Raw genomic sequence first — 18,015 nt, 5'->3', positions numbered from 1 at the left:
CCCCCCCCCCCCCCCCTGTTTCACTGAGCCGGCGACCCCCGAGCTCTCCCCCCCCCCCCCCCCCCCCCCCCCCCCCGCCCAGGAGCTGATAAAAAACAATTCAAATCTTAGGTGTGTCTTCCAGGGTCCTTTGGCCTGGGTTTCCTTCGAGTGTGAAGCTAGGAGTCCACAGCGCCCTATCAGCCTCATCTTAGCAGTCCTGGCGCAACACTACTGCTCCTGTATCAGAGAGGCAGGGGGAGGAGAGGCAGAGGACTTGGATCTTTGGGAAAGAGCCTCAGCCCAGCTCGGGGCTGGAGGAGAGAGGCTGTGTCTTCAAGTCTCTGCCCCTTGGCACCACCAGTGTCCTCCCTCCCCACCTCGCATCCTTGCTTTGGAGGCTGAGGGAGGAGAGGGGCTCTCCAGGCCAATTCACCCTCTCCAGAGGTCCTGGGGATTCAGTTCACAGTCTGGCTTCTGGGAGGCCCAAGTCAGGGGTGGATTTAGCGATCGTGTCCTTGGCCCGCAAGTGTGCACGTTGGGTGGCCAACGGATGGCCCCTGCGTCTACACCCCAGTCTGCTCTTTAATCCAGTCCCGAAATACAGGGAGCCTCGTGTACACGCCGGGCTTGTCCCTCTGAGCGCAGCCTTCACCCCAGCTCACCACGCCGGCCTGGAAGATCCGCCCGTCGGCCTCCACGCTGGACAGAGGGCCCCCGGAATCGCCCTGCGGGGAGACCAGGGCCGGATGAATGCCCGCCCTGCCCCGGGCCCCGCCCCCTGCCCCCTGCCCGGGCCGCGTCCCCAGGCCAGTCCCCGCCCCTCGCGCACCTGGCAGGCGTCCACGCCGCCGCTGAGGTAGCCCACACACATCATGCGTGGGGTGATCTGCTGCGGGAGCAGACTCTCACATGTCGTCTGGTTGATGACGCGGATCTCGCCCTTCTGCAGGATCAGCGCGCTGGAGCCTGGGGGGGGGGGGGGGGGGGGGGGGGGGGGGGCAGTGCTGACCCGGGGGCCATTGCGCCCACCTGCAGGGCCATGGGCAGGGCCCCATTCCAGAGACCTCGGTAGCAAATCTCCCGACACAGCCCCCATACCCGTGGCTGACAAATGTTCAAGGAACTGATGCCACACCAACGCGAGGGGACATCGTGCAGCCCTGTGGGTAACTGGGCGACACACGTAAAACACGCCAGGCAACAGGTGACAGGAGATTGGACATTCGCCGTGGGAACAGGTGTGCGAAATGAAAAACAGGAAGACCCACGGAAAGCACCAGAGGGGCCCCGGGGTGTCGTCATAGCAGGAGAGCCAAGTGTCGGGTTTACTTTTTCCTCTCTTTATTCTACAGGTTGTTAGCAATGTGCTGTAGTACTGTTATAACTGATTTTTTTCAATATAACAATTACCAACTCAGGGCCTTCAGATGGAGGCAGAAGGACAGAGGAGGCCAGGCTCCTGCAACAGGACCTGACACGGGCACAGCTAGCTTGCCTCTACAGCACACAGGACTCCCACCACAGTGCTCTTACATTCACTGAGCACCATCTTGGAAGGTGTTTTATCTTCATTTTACAGGTGAAGAAACAGGCTCAGAGTTTAAGCAACTGCCAAGGTCACTCAGATAGTTTAGAGGCACCACCAGGCCTCTGAGCCAGAGCCGAGTCTCCACTTCACCTTGGGACAACCTCCCACTGCCAGACAGAGGCAGGTGGGCAGCCCACCCGTGGCCAGCCCAGCCAGCTCACCTCCCTCCTGGGTGTGGCCCCAGCCGGTGACCCAGATGGCCTTGCCGGTGGGGAAGGTGTGTGAGGCTTCCGGCAGGCAGATGGGCCGCACGGTGCTGCTGTATTCGGCCGGCTGTTCCAGCTCCAACAGTGCGATGTCATAGTCGAAGGTGAAGTCGTTGAAGTAAGGGTGGCTGATGATGCGCTTGAGCCCGAGCTCCTGCACCCCACTGGCGCTGCGCTTGCTCTGGTCATGCAGGCCCAGGAAGGCAGTCCACAGGGTATGGTCGGAGTACCTGGGAGAGGAGCGGGGACAGCGACCCTGAGCAGAGCACTGACCTAGGGAAAGCCACTGCCACCACCCAGATGTTGAGGGGACTGTGGCTTCTGCATGGCTGCAGCCCTCAGCCGAAACCGCTGGTGTCTCCTGCCATGGCACTCAGCCCCCATAACCCCCTTGTTTCTCTCTTTTAAGACATTTTTAATCTGATTACCAAAAATGCATTTCTCATCAATCTGATCTTTCACAGAAGGAATAACACAGAACTCAACAGAAATACTTTTTTTAACACAGTGGTTCAGTAGACTGTTCAGTAGACTGAACTTCATTTACTAGGTCGACTGTTGGTCGTGGGACAGGTGTAGCAATTCTGAACTCTATCATGCATACTGGCCGTCTGAACAATTCAGGAGGACACACTGATGTTGCTGGGAGCCTCAACTTCCAGTGTGGGAAAAGGGAGATACAAAAGGAGTCGGGGAGGAGGGAGCGCAATCAGAAGTAGCAATAAGAGCTCAGAATTTTTCCTAAAAAAGGCTCAAAGCAATGACATCCCCAGCACACCCAGGACTTGGTTTCTAAATATCCTTCTCCATTAAAAGGAACCAAGTCTCCTTGGAGAAATGGTCGATTTCAAGTCTGAAGCAAGCAAGGCATCAAGTGACCTTGGAACATTTTGTTTCACCAGAAGTAAGTGTTTACACAATCATGGAGCCAGTATTAGGATCATCCAAACATCAAAGTAAACCACAGGATTCAAGTACTGTATGTGCTGAATAATATAAAAGGGGGAGGGGAATCCAGGAGTCCATCCTGAATCTAAAAAATAATTTTGAAATTTTATAAGGACAGAGGAAAGCTACTCTTTACAGAAAGACACCAGCTAACAAATACAGAAGAAGCAATACAATAAAGAAATCACATTTTGCATCTACCATAGCAACAACCAACACCAGCAAGAATCATCGACGGATGATAAAGGCAGAGAGTAGGAGATTGCTGGGGAACAAGACATTCACACGGATTCAAAGTGTCGTCCAAGATTACTCCCTCATAACCAAGTGGGGGAGGCACATTTATAATGGAGAAAGCCATGACCACCACCTTAACCAGTTGATCAGTGTTCTCCCAGCCATTCCCGCCAATGGGCTAGGACACAACATCACCTGTGTAATGCTTTCGGGGCGGGGGGTGGGGGGGGGGGAAGCTTAACCTAATTCTCACCATGAAGAAATAATCAAAATATCCAAATTAAGAGACATTCTACAGAATAACTGGCCTGGACTTTTCAAACATAAAATGCCATAAAAAAATAATAAAAAATAAAGGCTTGGGGAAACTGTTCTAGAATTGAGAGACTAAAGAGAACTAAGGACTAATACAAAGCATGACCTTAGACTAGATTTTAAATTAAAAAAAAAAAAAACACAAAAGACAATATTGGGGGACACTGGGGGACACCTAGAACATGGAGGAAGTGCTCACCACTTGTACCATGTCAACACTGTCATTTCTGGAGGTGATCCCTGTATTGTGGGTATATGGGAGGCTCTCCCTGTTCTTGGGAGACACGAGCTGAGGCACTTAGGGGAGAGGTGTCACCACGGTTAGGCTGCACGTAACTCAGAGAGAGTTCAGAAAAGCATGTGCACGTGTAAAGACAGAGAAATAAAACAATTGCAGATAAAGGGTATGAGAGTGTTCACTGTCATTTTTTTCTTTCATTGTAGTTGCAACTTTTTTGTAGGTCTGAGAAATTTTCAAAATAAAAAATTGGGGAAATAACTCTTTTTTTAAAGTTTATTTATTTTGAGAAAGAGAGAGAACATGCAAGAGAACAAGGGGGAGGGGCAGAGAGAGAGGGAGAGAGAGAAAGAAGCCCAAGCAGGCTCCACACCATCGGCGCAGAGCCCGACACAGGGCTTGAACTCACGAACCGTGAGATCATGACCTGAGCTGAAATCAAGAGTCTGACGCTTCACCAACTGAGCCACCCAGGCACCCCAGAAAAATATATCTTTAAAATAGAAAATCTGCATGAGGGGGGAAAGCATGAAGACCTACCTCATCTTCTCTAACCTCTCAGGAAAGTCAAGAGGCTACTGAAGCTGTCAGTCCTAAAACGTCCAGGCAAGGCACCTTCGCTCTGGCCGGCACGGAACGTTACAGTCCTCCTTGACCGTCTCCCCCATCCCTGGCTGAAGCCCAGCTCCCCTGCTCTCTGCTGACCTGGGCATCCTTCCCTTCTCTCCATTCCTGCCACCACCTCCCTACAGAACCTCACACCCGGACGGAAGCACTGGCCTCCAAACCGGTCTTTTTGCTCCTGGTCTCTCTTTAATTTGCCAGATGAGAACTTCCTGAAAACTGCTTTTGTGAGATCCTTTCCAACAGCCAAAGATGATTCCAAGACCTGCCGAATCAGCCCTCACCTCCCCAACCAGGAATTCATTCTGCCTTTCTAACTTTTTCTCCCAACCATCTGTGGTGTTCCAGATTGCATGAGATCCAGTCTTCAAGAGGATCTCTTGAATCCACTGTGTACTTGGGGAGGGAGCCACGAAAACCACCCATGACAGCACAGCATGGGTGACCTCCAGAGGAACAGGTAGCAGGCTGTGGAAGAGCATGGGGTGGGAAGAGGTGAGTCAGGAGAGGAAGCAGGTCATGAAGAAGGCCTTGGAGATCATATAGGACTTGGCTAGTGAAGGCCTCCGGGCGGGGGAGAAAGCAGCACAGTCACCGAGAGCCAATGTTTGCAGTGCTCAGGAGCCCCCCAAATCGAATATATGGAAGGTGTAAGGGCAGGACAGAGACTGAGGTTGGAGAGATGGCAGGGCCAGAGAATGCGGCCATGGTGATCATGCTACGCCATTTCCACTTTATCCCGCGAGTTATCGCAAGCATGTAAGCAAGGGGGTGATGTGATCAGATCAGCTCTTTGGAAAGACCACCTTCACATTGCAGAGACAGACAGGCGTGCCAAGAAGGAAGAAGGTGGTGAGGTAGAGGCGGCTGTAGTCACCGAGGCTGGGGAGCCAAGGGAGCAGTCATGTGAGGGGGAAAGAGTAGAGAAGGCCTGGGATGTCTAGCAGGCAAGGGCCAGGGGTTGAATGGATGGGACGGGTAAGGGGAGGGGGCAGAGTGGGAGGGTCATCCTCCTCCCCTCTAGTGCCATCTCACCTGATAGATATCCCTTGTCACCCCTGTGTCCATGCTAAGCCCCAACTAAAGCCACACTGGTCTTTTCTCTCCAGTCCACATTCCTCCATCTAGGACAGCCTTCGATTATACGAGCAGACTCAGTCGCCAGCTGTTGAAGGTCCACACACGTACCAGCCATCGAGAGACAAGGTGTGAAGGGCAGCCACTGAGCTGCCCCAGTGACGGCCGTGTGGTTGGGAGGGCACTGGTGGTGGCCAAGCCAAGTACTCTTCTCGGTGCCAACGCATCAAGTCATTTCGTCCCCTCAGTCAGCCCTTCAATGTAGGGCTGCCTATTTTAAGCTTAGGACTCGGGCACAGAGAGACTAAGTAACTTGCCCAAGATCACACAGCTAAGAAGTCATGGAACGGACCGAACCAGGTAGCCTCCTCTCAACCATGGTAAGGCTCAACGAGCACTTGCCAACTCAGAAATGCGTCCAGAGTGACTGCACTCCACACTCCAGATCCTTGCACACTTCACACCCGCCTGCCTCTGCTCACACCTGTCCTTTGTCTGGAAGGTCTGCGTCACCTTGTCCAGTTGCAAACACCCTCACGTTTCAACACTCACATCAGATGCTCCTGCTCATAAAGGCACTCCTAAGTCTCCCTCCCCAGCCCTGGGGCAGAATTCTCAACTCCCACCCGCACGGCCTAGGTAACCTGTGCCTGGTTGCTGCATAGCACCGCGTGCACGTGCATGTACATTCATGTGTGCACAAGCACGCGTACCGTATGTCATCCCCCTCGCCTGGGAAGCCTGGGAAGTGCAGGGAGGAAACCTTATTCATCGTTGTCTCCCAGTGCTAATAACAATGGGTGTTGAATGCATTAAGTGCACTATTAACTGGCAGACTGATAATCAAGAGAAGGTGAAGGACAAGGAAATGAGAAATTCAGTGAGGAAACAAGAGAAAGAGGGAGAAGTAACAGAGGGCACAGGGTGAGCTCTTCAGCGAAGACCGTACATGAATATCTTAGCTCACCCTGCTGAGGGTCTAGAAACAGTGGGACTGTGGTATCACTAAGGACACCAAGCACCCTGGTCTCACTTTTTAAATACTATTCCCTGCTAACATTTCTTGAGGGAATGGCTAATTCCGGGGCTGGACCCGGACAAGCACCTGGTAGGACCAGAAAGCAAGGAAGTGTCTCAAAAGAACAAAGGAACGAGGACAGATCAAAAGGACACAGGAGCCAACCTCAAAGAAAGCGCAATGGTCACATTTGGAACAATTTGAGCAACAAAGTAGTATCATTGGATTACAACCCAAAATGTAAATATACATGCATCCATACGAATATAAGTAGATGAAGAAATAAATGAAAAAGAAGGGACAAATCTTCCTTACAGAAGACTTCCAAATTGGCTCACTTCCTAATAATAAAGGTGGAAATACTTTATGGTGAAGAACCCCGGCAAGTGCTATCTCAATCAAATGAGAAAGATCAACATTACCATCGGTAAGTCATGTTGATATCATGTGCCTGCTGACAAGATGCGATATCCTTTCCAAACACTCAGAAGCCCAGTGTAATCATGACAACAGCAGACAAACCCAGATGGGGGCATTCCATAGGATGCCTGGCCTCCAGATCGTCAAGATCTCAAAAACAAAGACGGACTGAGCCACTGTCCTAGATCGGAGACTGGGGGCATGGGACAACAGAATGCAAAGTGGGAGCCTGGACTACCTCCTGCCCCAGAAAGGATATAAAACCCCTGGGATACCAGGAAAGCCCACACTGGTGTTAGCGGAAGGGACCAGTGTGGGACAGATGCACCACATTAACAACAAGGGCAACTGCGTTAGGGTGTGCGGGAACTCCATTCTGTCTTTGCAACCTGTCTGTATCCCAAGACAAAAAGCTTATTTTACAATATTTGTAAGTAAGCTTCCATCACTCCAAAAAGAAACAAAATCTCTTCCGCCCAGGGTGGAGGAAAGTGTGGTAAAATAAGAGGACAGTCAGGTGGGACGAGGCTGCCCTCTGACAGCTCAGCAAGGCCCTGGGGACAGCCACACTGACCCTGCCCCCTACAGACCATGTCATCACCCATGCCTACGTGCACCTGCCTGACGTTGCTCAACGTCCGTGCCTTGGGCCTACTTGGTGCCCTAGCGCTGTCTCTCCAGAAAGTGCACAGTGGTTCTTCTCTCCGCCCCGCAGAAGGGTGACTAGGGCAGTCCGGTCACCCTCTCACACAGCTGCCTCTGTCCAAAGGGCATGCACCCAGCAGGAAGGCCCTGAGGGCGGGGATTCCCTACAAGGTCTGCTCTCCTGTGCCTGCTTCTCCAGGAGGAAGCCATCCCACTAGACTCCCTACAGCCAGTGGCCAGAGGCCCGGGGCAGACCACCTGTTCCTGCCAACCCTCTGGTCTGCAGACTGTGGCTCTGCTTACCCCGGTCTGAGATGCCAGCCTGACCCTTCCCTTAGAGGCTTTCCTGGGCCAGGCTAGAGTCTGCCCAGGGACCTGAGGCTCCAATGTGTGGAGCACAGTGTGTACCAGGTTTCAGGAACACGAGCATGTTATTCTCAGAACTCCAAGGATAAGAACTCATGCTGTCACCAAAGCTGCCAAAGCACCTGAGGCCCAGCAGGCGTGGATAACTTGCCCAAGGTCACTGGGCAAACAAAGCTGGAATGTGAATGTGAGGCTTGTCCTAGCCGGTCCCAAGGAGTCCCTGTGTGCGGACTAACCGTACAAGCCTTGGAATCCACACACTCGGGCTCTCGTCTGACTGTGCCACTTCATAACTGCACAACCTCAAGCAAATGTTCTTACCTCTCTGAACCTCTGTTTCTGTAAAATGGGGACGTAATCAGACCTGCCCAACTGGGTTGGTAGGAGAAGCACTTAGATACTGCTTGATGGAAAGGGAGTACCCAACAAGTGTTAGTTTTATTATTACCACTATGACATCCCGGGGTGTCTCCCACCCCCCCAGTCCTGGCCCTGCCCCCGTGCTATCCACTCTGCCATGACTTACACACACAGGGGGCTTCCAAGCCCAGAAAACAGAGGAGAACCTCTTAGGGTCTAAGAGGAAGCCTCCCTGCTCCTGCTCAGTGGCTCCCGCCCAGGGCTTACTTGAATCCTTTGTCGTCGATGAAGCAGTGAGCTGCTGACACCATCCATTTGGGAGAGATGATCGAAGCCCCGCACACGTGGCCCTGGCCCAGGGCGTGGAGGCTCACCTGCCAGGGCCACTCACCTTCATCTGCATTCTTGCCCCCGACAACCCTAGACTGCCTGGTGAACGACCGCAGCCCACAGTCTGGGAGGGGCAGAAAACCCAAAGGTCAGAAAGTCACGGCGGGGCACCAGCCCCTGGGGCCACACGCCAGGCTCAACGGGAGGTCATGTGGGGTGGTGGCCTTTTGGTGGGACCCTCTACAAATATCTTCCGGCCTCAGAGACCCACTGACTTCCTCCCGGCCCCCCTCCCCACTCCCAAACTCAAAACCCTCATGCTCCTACCTCCTTAGTCCTGCCCAAATGCATTTAGAGGCCTTCAGAGAGACCTGCTGGTTTGCTTAGATTTAATTTGAGTGTCATTTGCCTAGATGTCCTCATTGAATGCTGAAGGACACAGCTCTCAGAGGGAAGAGTGGGGGGGGGGCGGCGATGCAAAGTCACAGAACAGCTATAGCTGTGCTCAGATTTAACCTATGGCCAGTGACTCTGAAATACACATGAGGCTATAAATTGAAGCATGGTTGGGGTGGGGACTAAACCCTGCCGACTGCTCTGGTAAGCTGTGCCCCCCTCCTCCAGGCAGGATGGGGAAGCCAGGACTTGCCACTGCACTGTGGGCCAGGTCTACAGAGCAGGGGCCAGCCCAACACTTCAGCCAGGATGCGAGTTCTGCCACAGAGGCACTGATGTGCTGGCTGCCCTGGGCCCTGCCTCCAGGATCAGAGCTGGCCCATGGGACAGTGCCTCTGTGCCAGTCAGCAAAGTTATCCTTTCCCCCAGGTAGACAGAGGCAGAGATGGGTGACTGAGGCACTGGCATGATTTCTACCTCTGTATGTGCCTTGCACAGTGAACAACCTGCACAACTGTATGCAGCGGGCCTGCTCACCACAATCCTTCTCATCTGAGCCATCACTACAGTCCTTCTTCCCATCACACTCGGGGTTGCTCTTGCTCACACAGAGACCGTTGCGGCAGCGATAGGTGTGTTTGGTGCAGGCAACAGTTGTTACTGCTCAAGGAGGAGTACAAGGGGAAGGGAATCAGTTCCATGGCAGCACCCAACCAGAAGCCTGATGATCCATCCACCTTATGCTCCTTATCAAGCCTGCGGTACCCATCCACACCCATGCCCACATCCTTCCAGGCCCACCAAAGGTTCTCCACCTTCTGGAAGATTCTCTCCCCGCTGACATACTTTCTCGTCACACTTCACAGAGAGGGTGGTTTGTGTTTATTAAACTTTGGAAACTTGGAATGTGAGTGTGCTCATGGCAGCTCCCACCAGGAGGAAAGTCCCTAAAGCAAGGTGGGTTGGGCCAGGTCTCACCTCTGTCACACGTGGCCTCATCGGACCCATCTCCACAGTTGTCTGTCCCGTCACACTGCTGGTTCTGTGGGACGCACTTCCCATTGCCACACTGGAAGGTCTGAGCCGGGCAGCCTGGGGACAGGGCCTCACGCTCAGCACCAGTTCGCCGCCCCCCTGCTGAGGTTGCAGGGAGGCCCAACAGGCACTGACACCCCCCCTCCCCCACCCTTCCAAGCACCAAGCACTCACTGCACTGCAGCTCATCACTGTTGTCCCCGCAGTCGTTCACACTGTCACACACCCAGAAGAGGGGCTTGCAGAACTTGTTCTTGCACGTGAACTGGTAGGTGGCATTGCATTCTGAAGGGGGCACAGGGCAGCGGTCAGCTGGGCTCTGAGCCCTCGTTCTGACATCGGTCATTGCTCACAGCTCCCCCGGGCAGGAAGGGTGACCAGACAGCCACCCGGGGACCACCTGCCCTGCTGGAGGGGGCAGCTCCGGAGTGCCTCTGCGTTCCTGGCTATGGAAGCGAACCCCACTAGCGCAGAAACACTCCAGTGCCTGCTCGGACAGAAGGCAGGGCTTCCAAACAGCACAGGGAGGGAAGGGGCTTGATGTCTACACGGGGAGCAAAAGATGGGGACGGCTCCCCAGCAGCCAGGCACGCGAGGGCAGAGGACTCACGGCAGTTGAGCTCATCGCTGTAGTCCGTGCAGTCAGCCCAGCCGTCACAGCGCAGCTCGTTCCGGATACACCTGCCCGTGTTACACATGAACATCCCCGGGCACGCTGCAGGGGAGAGGGCAGGCCTCAAGTCCACGGCCACCAGCCTCGCCTCCCACGCCGGCTGCCCTCCCTCAGGGCCAGCCTCACAGCCACACCGAGGACCAAAGAGAAAACTCTTCCCCGTCTGGCCCTCCACGGAGAGAGGAGCAGGCTGCAGCCGGCACCCCAGGGCAGTGGTCCCCCAGCCCCACCATGCTGCGGCAAGCGCATTTCCTACAGCCGGCACGGGAGGCTGGCCACAGACCGCTAGCGGGGCGGCGGGGGGTGGGAGTGGGGCCTTGACTGCCGATGATCAAGCCCCAGGAAGCTGCAGACAAAGCGGAGAGAGACTGGCTGGGTGTGCTCTCAGTTCTACTGCCCCATGTCCTTGGCCGCCCACTCCTGCCCAGGTGCCAGGCTCCCCATGCCCAACATGGAGCAACAGTAGCCCTGCAGATGGATGATGTGTACCCCCATCCAAGTGTCCAGTTGCATCTCTGGACTTCCTTAATTCTAAGACATGTCCCATATTCCAGTGTTTCTGAGACCGGAATGTCCAACAACTGATGGCATCGGGAAGCAGACAGAGCTGAGAGGAGACCGTTCTCTGTGCTGCACAGGCAGCCCAATCACTCATCGGAGGGGTTTGTTCATCCAATCGCATTTTGGGTGGTGAGCCGTGCAGTTGCATTTTAACTGAAATTTGGGTTCTTGCATATAATTAAAATGTCTGCCGGAAGGTTACTGTGTGATGTAGGGGCTGAAACGAAAAATCACTGTGACTAGGTTAGAACTGCTATGTGCACAGCAGACAGTGAGACTCGAGGCAGCAGAAACTGCCAGATCTCTTAGGTGTAGAACACGGAACTGTCCGAGCTAGGAGCAGGGACTGTCCGAGCTAGGAGCAGGGGGCGTGATGAGTCGTGCCCCAGTATTCTCTCCCGGGTCTTCCTCTCTCTCTATTCCCGAAGGTGTTATAAGGCCACAAAGGTAAGCACAGACACGCCAAGTCGTGGTAGTGCTGAACCGGAGGGACAGACGGCTCAAAGGAACTCAGGAGGCCTCGGGCACGGTGTGTGCCAGGGTTCACTGCCCACCTTTTTCAATACGTGCATTTCCGGCAGCCTTGCAATTTTGTCTCAAAAAGCTACCGGACATGCCCCTTGCGTTCTCTGGTACCTCAGAATTAGGAGAGCACAATGCTGGGAAGATGCAGAGCAGAGAGCTCATCGTGGGCCAGTCCCTCTAGCCAGGCTCCCCCTTCTGGAGACGTGTACTCACGGTCACTGGAATCATAGGAGAGGTACTCGGCCAAGAAACCCGTGTCAGTGTAGGACTGGTCGGAATGGAAGCGAACAGTGATCTTGCTGCTTTTGCTGGTCACCACAAACTGGGTCCTCTCCCCGCAGTACCTGGAGGGGGCGGTCACCGGTAGGAAGAGGATCCAGAAGTGTTCGGGGCGCCCCCTTTCCCTCCAGCACTGGGTGCCCCAGGGTACTCACTTCTCCCCGTTGACCTCCACGTAGTCCTTGAGGCAGCTGCCCGGGGGCACGTTGGGCTCCAACAGGTAGAAGAGCTTGAAGAGCACTTTCACGTTTTGGTTGTTGGGCACCTAAGGAGAGCGATGCTGCTGGGCCTCTGCCGCTTCCTTCCCCCCTCCTAAACCCAAGGATGCCACGTGCTGCTGGCCACGGGGGCTGGGGGACAGTGGCTGCTGTGTTTTTATCTCCCTGACCCGTGTGGGCGATATGGAACACACGGCAAGAGGGACTCAGGTTGGACGGCTGGAAGAACCTCTAGACTCAGAGGCAAGAGACACTCTTATTCCTAAAGAAAGCTGGTGGTCCTCCTGGCACCATCGAAGAAAGAAAGGAGAGATGGGTCCCTGACTCGGACGGCCTGCGGGCAGCCCCGGAGGCAAGACTTGTCATTTAGCAAGTGCTTTCTCCAAGCTGCACACACAATCGGCAACATTACCTCTGACAGGCAGACACCACTCCTTCTCCTCTTTCCTAGGAGCAAGCTGAGGCTCTGGTGTAGAGTGACTGGCCCAAGGTCCCTCAGGGGGCCATTGATCGAGAGCTAAAATGTGAGGGACACCCTGGTGGCTCAGTCGAATGAGCGTCCGACTCTGGGTTTTGGCTCAGGTCACGGTCTCACGGTTCGTGAGTTTGAGTCCCGCATCGGGCTCTGTGCTGATGGTGCGGAGCCTGCTTGGGATTCTCTCTCTCTCCCTCTCTCTCTGCCCCTCCCCTACACGTGTGTGTGCGTGTGTGAACATGCACATGCACGCACGCCCTCTCTCAAAAATAAATAAATAAACATTGTTAAAAAAGAGCTAGAATTTGAGACCATTTGAATATGGGTCTGCTGGAGGTTACAAGGTTAGGGCTACTCCACCCTGCTCTACTCTGCAAGGCTTTAGATATTCGGCAACTTGGGGGCTGCTAAGGGAGCCCATCTCCCTCTCCTTGACCTTCCTCACTTGCCACTCTGGAGCATCCCTCTTCTTCCTCCCTCCCTTCTCCTCCCTCTCCCGCTCCCCTGTTCCCTCTCCCTCTTCTTCTCCCTCTCTCCCCCTTTCTGCCCTCACAGGCACCCTACAGCTCCTACCTCAATGTCCCACGTGCAGTTCATGTTGGGCGGGTAGTGGCCAGGATAGTAGGGGCTGCTAAATGTCCCTTGGGTTCCACGTAAGTAGCCTCCACAGCCTGAGAGGAAAGGCAGGAGGAAGAGCCTGAGGACCAAGGACCTGCCTGGCCAGGCAGGCAGGCAGGCAGGTAGGTAGGCCAAGGGGCCCTGGCAGAGCCAGCCGGTGACTCTCTCAAGCTGCCTGCCAGGGCCCCGGCACACTCCACAGCCAGTGGCCAGAAAGTCTGAGCACTAGGAGACTGACCACTTTAGGGAGGGCTCCTGACCCACACAAGAGACAAAAGGCCCTGTGGCTTAAGCTTCAAACCTCTGACACCGACCTGAGCCAGTTCACCAGCCCAAGGGATTGGCCTGCACCTCGTGGGCTCAGGCCAGCCCCTCAGACCTGTCCCTCCTCTGCCCCACCAGGCCCTCCTTACTGCTCAGCTTAGGCAGCTGGAAGAACGTGGCCTCAAAGCCAGGGTGTCGCCGCTCAGTGTTGGTTATCAGCGTGACGAGCAAGACATTCTGGGAGGAGAGGAAGGTCAGGTTGTAGGAGGGAGGGTAGGTGCCACACAGCCTGTAGGGGTCAGAAGTTGCATGCGTTACAGAGAGCAGACAGAAACCAGGCGTCCCTAACCCCGGTCCCATCCATAAAAGGCCAAGGGTCATTTAAAAGCTCCTCCCCGCACAAATGACCTGAGATAGGATTTATCTTTGTTTAAAACAGCAGAGAACAGGGATGCCTGGGTGGCTCAGTTAGTTAAGCATCTGACTTTGGCTCAGGTCATGATCTCAAGGTTTGTGCGTTCGAGCCCCGCATCAAGCTTACTGCTGACAGCACTGAACCTGTTTTGGATCCTCTGTCCCCCCATCTCTCTTCCCCTCCCTGGCTCATTCTCTCTCATTCTCTCTGTCCCTCCCTCTCTCTTTCTCTCAAAAATAAACATTAAAAAAAAAAAAAAAAAACAGCAAAAACTCAGAAGCCTCAAATGCTTGACCACAGAAGATTCATTAAACTATGGGCTAAATAATAACAATACTAGTAACAGTAACAGCACCGACAACACTTAAGAACATGTTAAGAACTCAGGAGTCTTCATAACAACTCCACTAAGTAAATACTATTATCCCCATTTCACAGATAAGGATACTGAGGCATTGAAATAACTTGCCCAAGGTTCCACAGTTAATAAGTGGCTGGGCATCCAGGCTCCGGGGCCCACACAGCTAATGACTGTGTCACGTTGCCTCTTTGTGCTCATTGTACATTACACAATGCCACGATATGCAACCATTAAAATCACAGAAGCAAGCTTACTGATTTGGGAGGATCATCATGATATACTTCAGTTTTCAAACCAGACAGCAAAACCAAACGTGCCGTAAAATCCTATTTTTAAATCTATACACAAACATACACACACATAGCAGAAAGCGTGGAAGAACACACCTCACAAATTTAACAGTGATTACTTCCAGATCATGATGGAGGTCTGTGCTCTCTGTGCATGTGTATTGCCCACTTTCTCCTTTCGGAGCCATGTGTTTATTTCGTTGTACAATTCATGAATTACAGAGAAGGGAAGAAACCTTGCACAAAAAGGGTGTTCAGGCTGGAGTCCTAGCTGCTGAGCTACGGCAGCAGATGGTTCTATCTTGTTTTGGAGCCTGAATTCTAGCCCATTATTTATCACAAAACGTCTGCCCAGCTCATTGCCACAGACAGCAAGAGAAGGCTCTGGCCCACCGAGTCAGGGAGAGCTCGGGAGAGGGCAGCTCATGCCCACCCACGGCGCTCTGAGAAGCACGCTCGAGCCCCACAGCGCGGGGCGGGGGGCAATCATCTCAGCACCCCCCAGTTCCTCAGCAGGTGTATGATGCCTTTTTATTTCCTGTAAGCCTGATGCTTCGGGCAGCTGGGGGCTCGCCGCCTCTGGAAAGACTGCCCTTCCCAGGACTCGCCAATTCCTAGAGATAGTCAACTCACCCTCAGGGAAGCCTTTCACATACAGACCAATCAGTCCAGAGCCCACACCCACAACCACCTCCTCCATGGGGCTCTTCTCTCCAGGCCACCATCCGCCCGTCCTAATCACCCCACGACCAGATACCTGACAACTAGAGATAGACGTGTGCCCCAGAACCCACTGGAATTGCTCAAACCAGTCACTCCTAAACCTGCATACACTGCCCTGCCTGGCCCTTCCGGCAGAAACCACAACAAAGGCTCCTGCCTGTGTTCTCCTCCGGCCCCCTCTGCCTCCTGACTGACCCTGGGGCTTCCCCATGTGGCCTTGTATGCCCCCTCCTCTGGGAACTATAAGTAGCAAACTATCTTTTCAATGGCAGCCTCCTCCTGGTCCACTGGCCTCAACATAAGTGAGTCATGGTAAAGTGGGCATTTTACAACAGCAGTCTGCACCTCCTCTCTGGCAAGGAAAGGAACTGCGCCGTGCTCACTGGCATCTAGGGACCAGTGAGCCTTCCTCACCCTTGCCAGGGCTGAAATCACGCCCTGAGACGCTCTGGGAGCTCACACTGAGGATCACACCCCTGCTCTCGACTGCCTGAAAGTCATAGGCTGTATCTCCAACCCAACGCTACACTTCCCTCCGGAGGCAGCCGCCGAGCTCCCGCAGCCCGCCTCTGCTTCCCCGGGACACTCACTGCACCACGGCACGGGGTTCCACGGGGCTCAGGGTGTCATACACCATGACCAGGTCACTGCCACGATCGTCACAGGGTGCGACATCAAAGCTTCGGAAGGTGAGGCTCAGCACAGAGTCGGCGTCCCCCCGCAGGGTCCACTGGCAGCGGGCCCGAGCCGGGTATGGGCTGTCAGGGAAGCCAGGCGTGGTGAAGCGGGTCACCTCCCCGCTGCGGGCGTGCAGGGCAAAGCTGCAGCTGTCTGTGTGGGAGACGGAGAGGGCAGAGCCGGTAGGGGCGAGCAACCCAGAGCCTCCCTGGGGGGTGCACCCAGGGAGATGTGCCAGGCTGCCCTGGACCCAGAAGAGATAGAAGAGGGAGCTTCTCACAGCCTGGGACAGGTGGGGGATGTGTATGACTTCGGGGGACCCCCTTGACTGAAAGGGCGTCTGGCCACATCCATCTTCTCTGGGAGGAGGGCATACTTACTGTCCTGGGTGGTCTGCACTGTTCTGGGGTCAGTGGCTGAAGAACAAGACGGAAAACACAGTATTTACTACTGTGGTCAATTTCCTTCATCCTGCTTCCTTATTCCCCTAAAGGGAGGTCCCCGGCCAGCAGACCGTCTTCCCTTCTATGCACTGGCTCGGGAGTGCTGCCCTCCTGCAACGGTCCAGGGCCTGGCCCTGCTCCAGAGAAGCCTGGCCCAGCAAATGCCCATGCCCAGCGTCCCTGTACTCACGGAAGGCCACCACCGAGGTCAGCACGAAGGAGTTGAGGGCGCGGGCACGGGGTGGCATTGTGACCACACGCTCCTTTGCCATGGCGCTCTCGGCCTCCTCCACCAGGTACTTGGGGATGCTGAACTCGGACCAGAAGTAGGCAATGACACTGCCCTCGCTGTGGGGAGAGGGGTGAGCCTGAGGCACAGGCGGGCGCCAGGCACCCCACCTGTCCCCACACTCTCCCAGATGCTGGATATAGATGCGATGGCTCAGGCTCCCCAAGAGAGGGAGGGCAGGGCCATGTGTTTCTTCCTCCAGGCAGGGCCCACCTCAGATTCTTTTATGCTTGCCCACCTTTCGATCCTTTAAGCAAGAGATCTTGCCTCTGTACCCTCTACTCTCACAGTCTCTCGCCAACCAGACGTGTTCTGGGGCCAGCTCAGGTTTGGGAGTGGGAAAGCAGCCTGGATTGTGAGCTGTCAATGCTACCACTAGCTTGGGCACGTTGAATATCAAACTCTTGAGTCTGTGTCCTCATCTCTGAAAGAGGACAAGAATGCCACCTGCCAGCCAGCACTCATAAAGATTAAACTGGGGCACCTGGGTGGCTCAGTTGGTTAAAGTTCAAGTCTTCATTTCGGCTCAGGTCGTGATCTTATAGTTCGTGGAATCAAGCTCTGAATCGGCATTGGACTCTGCTAACGGCACACAGCCTGCTTGGGATTCTCTTCCTCAACTGTCTTTCTGCCCCTCCCCACTCCCGCGGCCCACTCACTCTATCTCAAAAAAATAAACATTAAAAAAAAATTTTTTTTTAAGCGCACATGACTCTTGATCTCGGGGTCGTGCATTTGAGCCCCACATTGGGCATAAAGATTGCTTAAATAAATAAATAAGCTTTTAAATAAATACGTAAAGATTAAACTAACTAAATCAAAAGTACTTTTGAGATAAAGTCTATTTTTAAAAAAGTATGTTGAAGGCTGCCTAAGCAAGTAAAATATGAAGACTCACCCAAGCCTTCCAAACCCAAATTTAGAAACATAACAAACGATCATCACCATTACTGAGTGGTTTACATGGAGGACACACCACACCTGTCTTCACCCGTGGCACCTGGGGACACTCCTACGGATGGCTACCCCTGCCCTGGAGACAGCAGAACTTGTGGGCTAAAGTACACACACCTAGGGAAGAACAAGGATGGCACCTTGCTCCCCATGCCAGACCTTGAAGCTGCATCACCCTGCAGGCTGCGAGCTCTCTGCCCACCTACCACACAGCACTGATCCCACCCAGCCTTCTCCCCAGCACCCACCTGAAGGCAGTCACAGACGACTTCTTGTAGTAGGGGCCCAGGGTCGGCACCCCACTGTACAACAGCTTCAGCTGAGGGCGAGAGGGAATGCTCACGGCATGCCAGAGAACAGCAATAGCCCACTGCCCAAGCCCATGCCTCTCCCTCCCTCCTGGGACCCACCGGCCAGCCCAGGGATCCGGGAGTGAAGGGAGCAGTGTTCTTTCAGCCTGGGTG

At 54.3% G+C, this 18,015-nt stretch overlaps 1 protein-coding gene across 1 annotated transcript in view; it reads right to left on the bottom strand.

Moving 5' to 3' along the window:
- Window positions 1-58: 58 nt before the first annotated feature.
- Window positions 59-18,015, bottom strand: part of ST14 (ST14 transmembrane serine protease matriptase) — a 42,676-nt gene continuing 24,719 nt past the window's right edge. Inside the window, exons 4-19 of the mRNA XM_040483546.1 lie at window positions 17,800-17,870; window positions 16,499-16,656; window positions 16,246-16,281; window positions 15,778-16,018; window positions 13,548-13,687; window positions 13,090-13,187; window positions 11,979-12,088; window positions 11,758-11,888; window positions 10,396-10,500; window positions 9,960-10,070; window positions 9,729-9,842; window positions 9,288-9,410; window positions 8,292-8,478; window positions 1,732-2,006; window positions 812-948; window positions 59-707 (exon numbers count right to left, since the gene is read on the bottom strand). Coding sequence (XP_040339480.1) covers window positions 546-707; window positions 812-948; window positions 1,732-2,006; window positions 8,292-8,478; window positions 9,288-9,410; window positions 9,729-9,842; window positions 9,960-10,070; window positions 10,396-10,500; window positions 11,758-11,888; window positions 11,979-12,088; window positions 13,090-13,187; window positions 13,548-13,687; window positions 15,778-16,018; window positions 16,246-16,281; window positions 16,499-16,656; window positions 17,800-17,870 — 2,199 coding nt within the window. The 3' untranslated portion in view covers window positions 59-545. The remainder of the gene's footprint in view (window positions 708-811; window positions 949-1,731; window positions 2,007-8,291; window positions 8,479-9,287; window positions 9,411-9,728; window positions 9,843-9,959; window positions 10,071-10,395; window positions 10,501-11,757; window positions 11,889-11,978; window positions 12,089-13,089; window positions 13,188-13,547; window positions 13,688-15,777; window positions 16,019-16,245; window positions 16,282-16,498; window positions 16,657-17,799; window positions 17,871-18,015) is intronic.

Source organism: Herpailurus yagouaroundi, unplaced genomic scaffold (genome assembly GCF_014898765.1).
Source record: "Herpailurus yagouaroundi ecotype Mexico unplaced genomic scaffold, PumYag 161, whole genome shotgun sequence".
Taxonomy (NCBI): Eukaryota; Metazoa; Chordata; class Mammalia; order Carnivora; family Felidae; genus Herpailurus; species Herpailurus yagouaroundi.
This window is presented reverse-complemented; position numbering and strand designations above follow the sequence as displayed.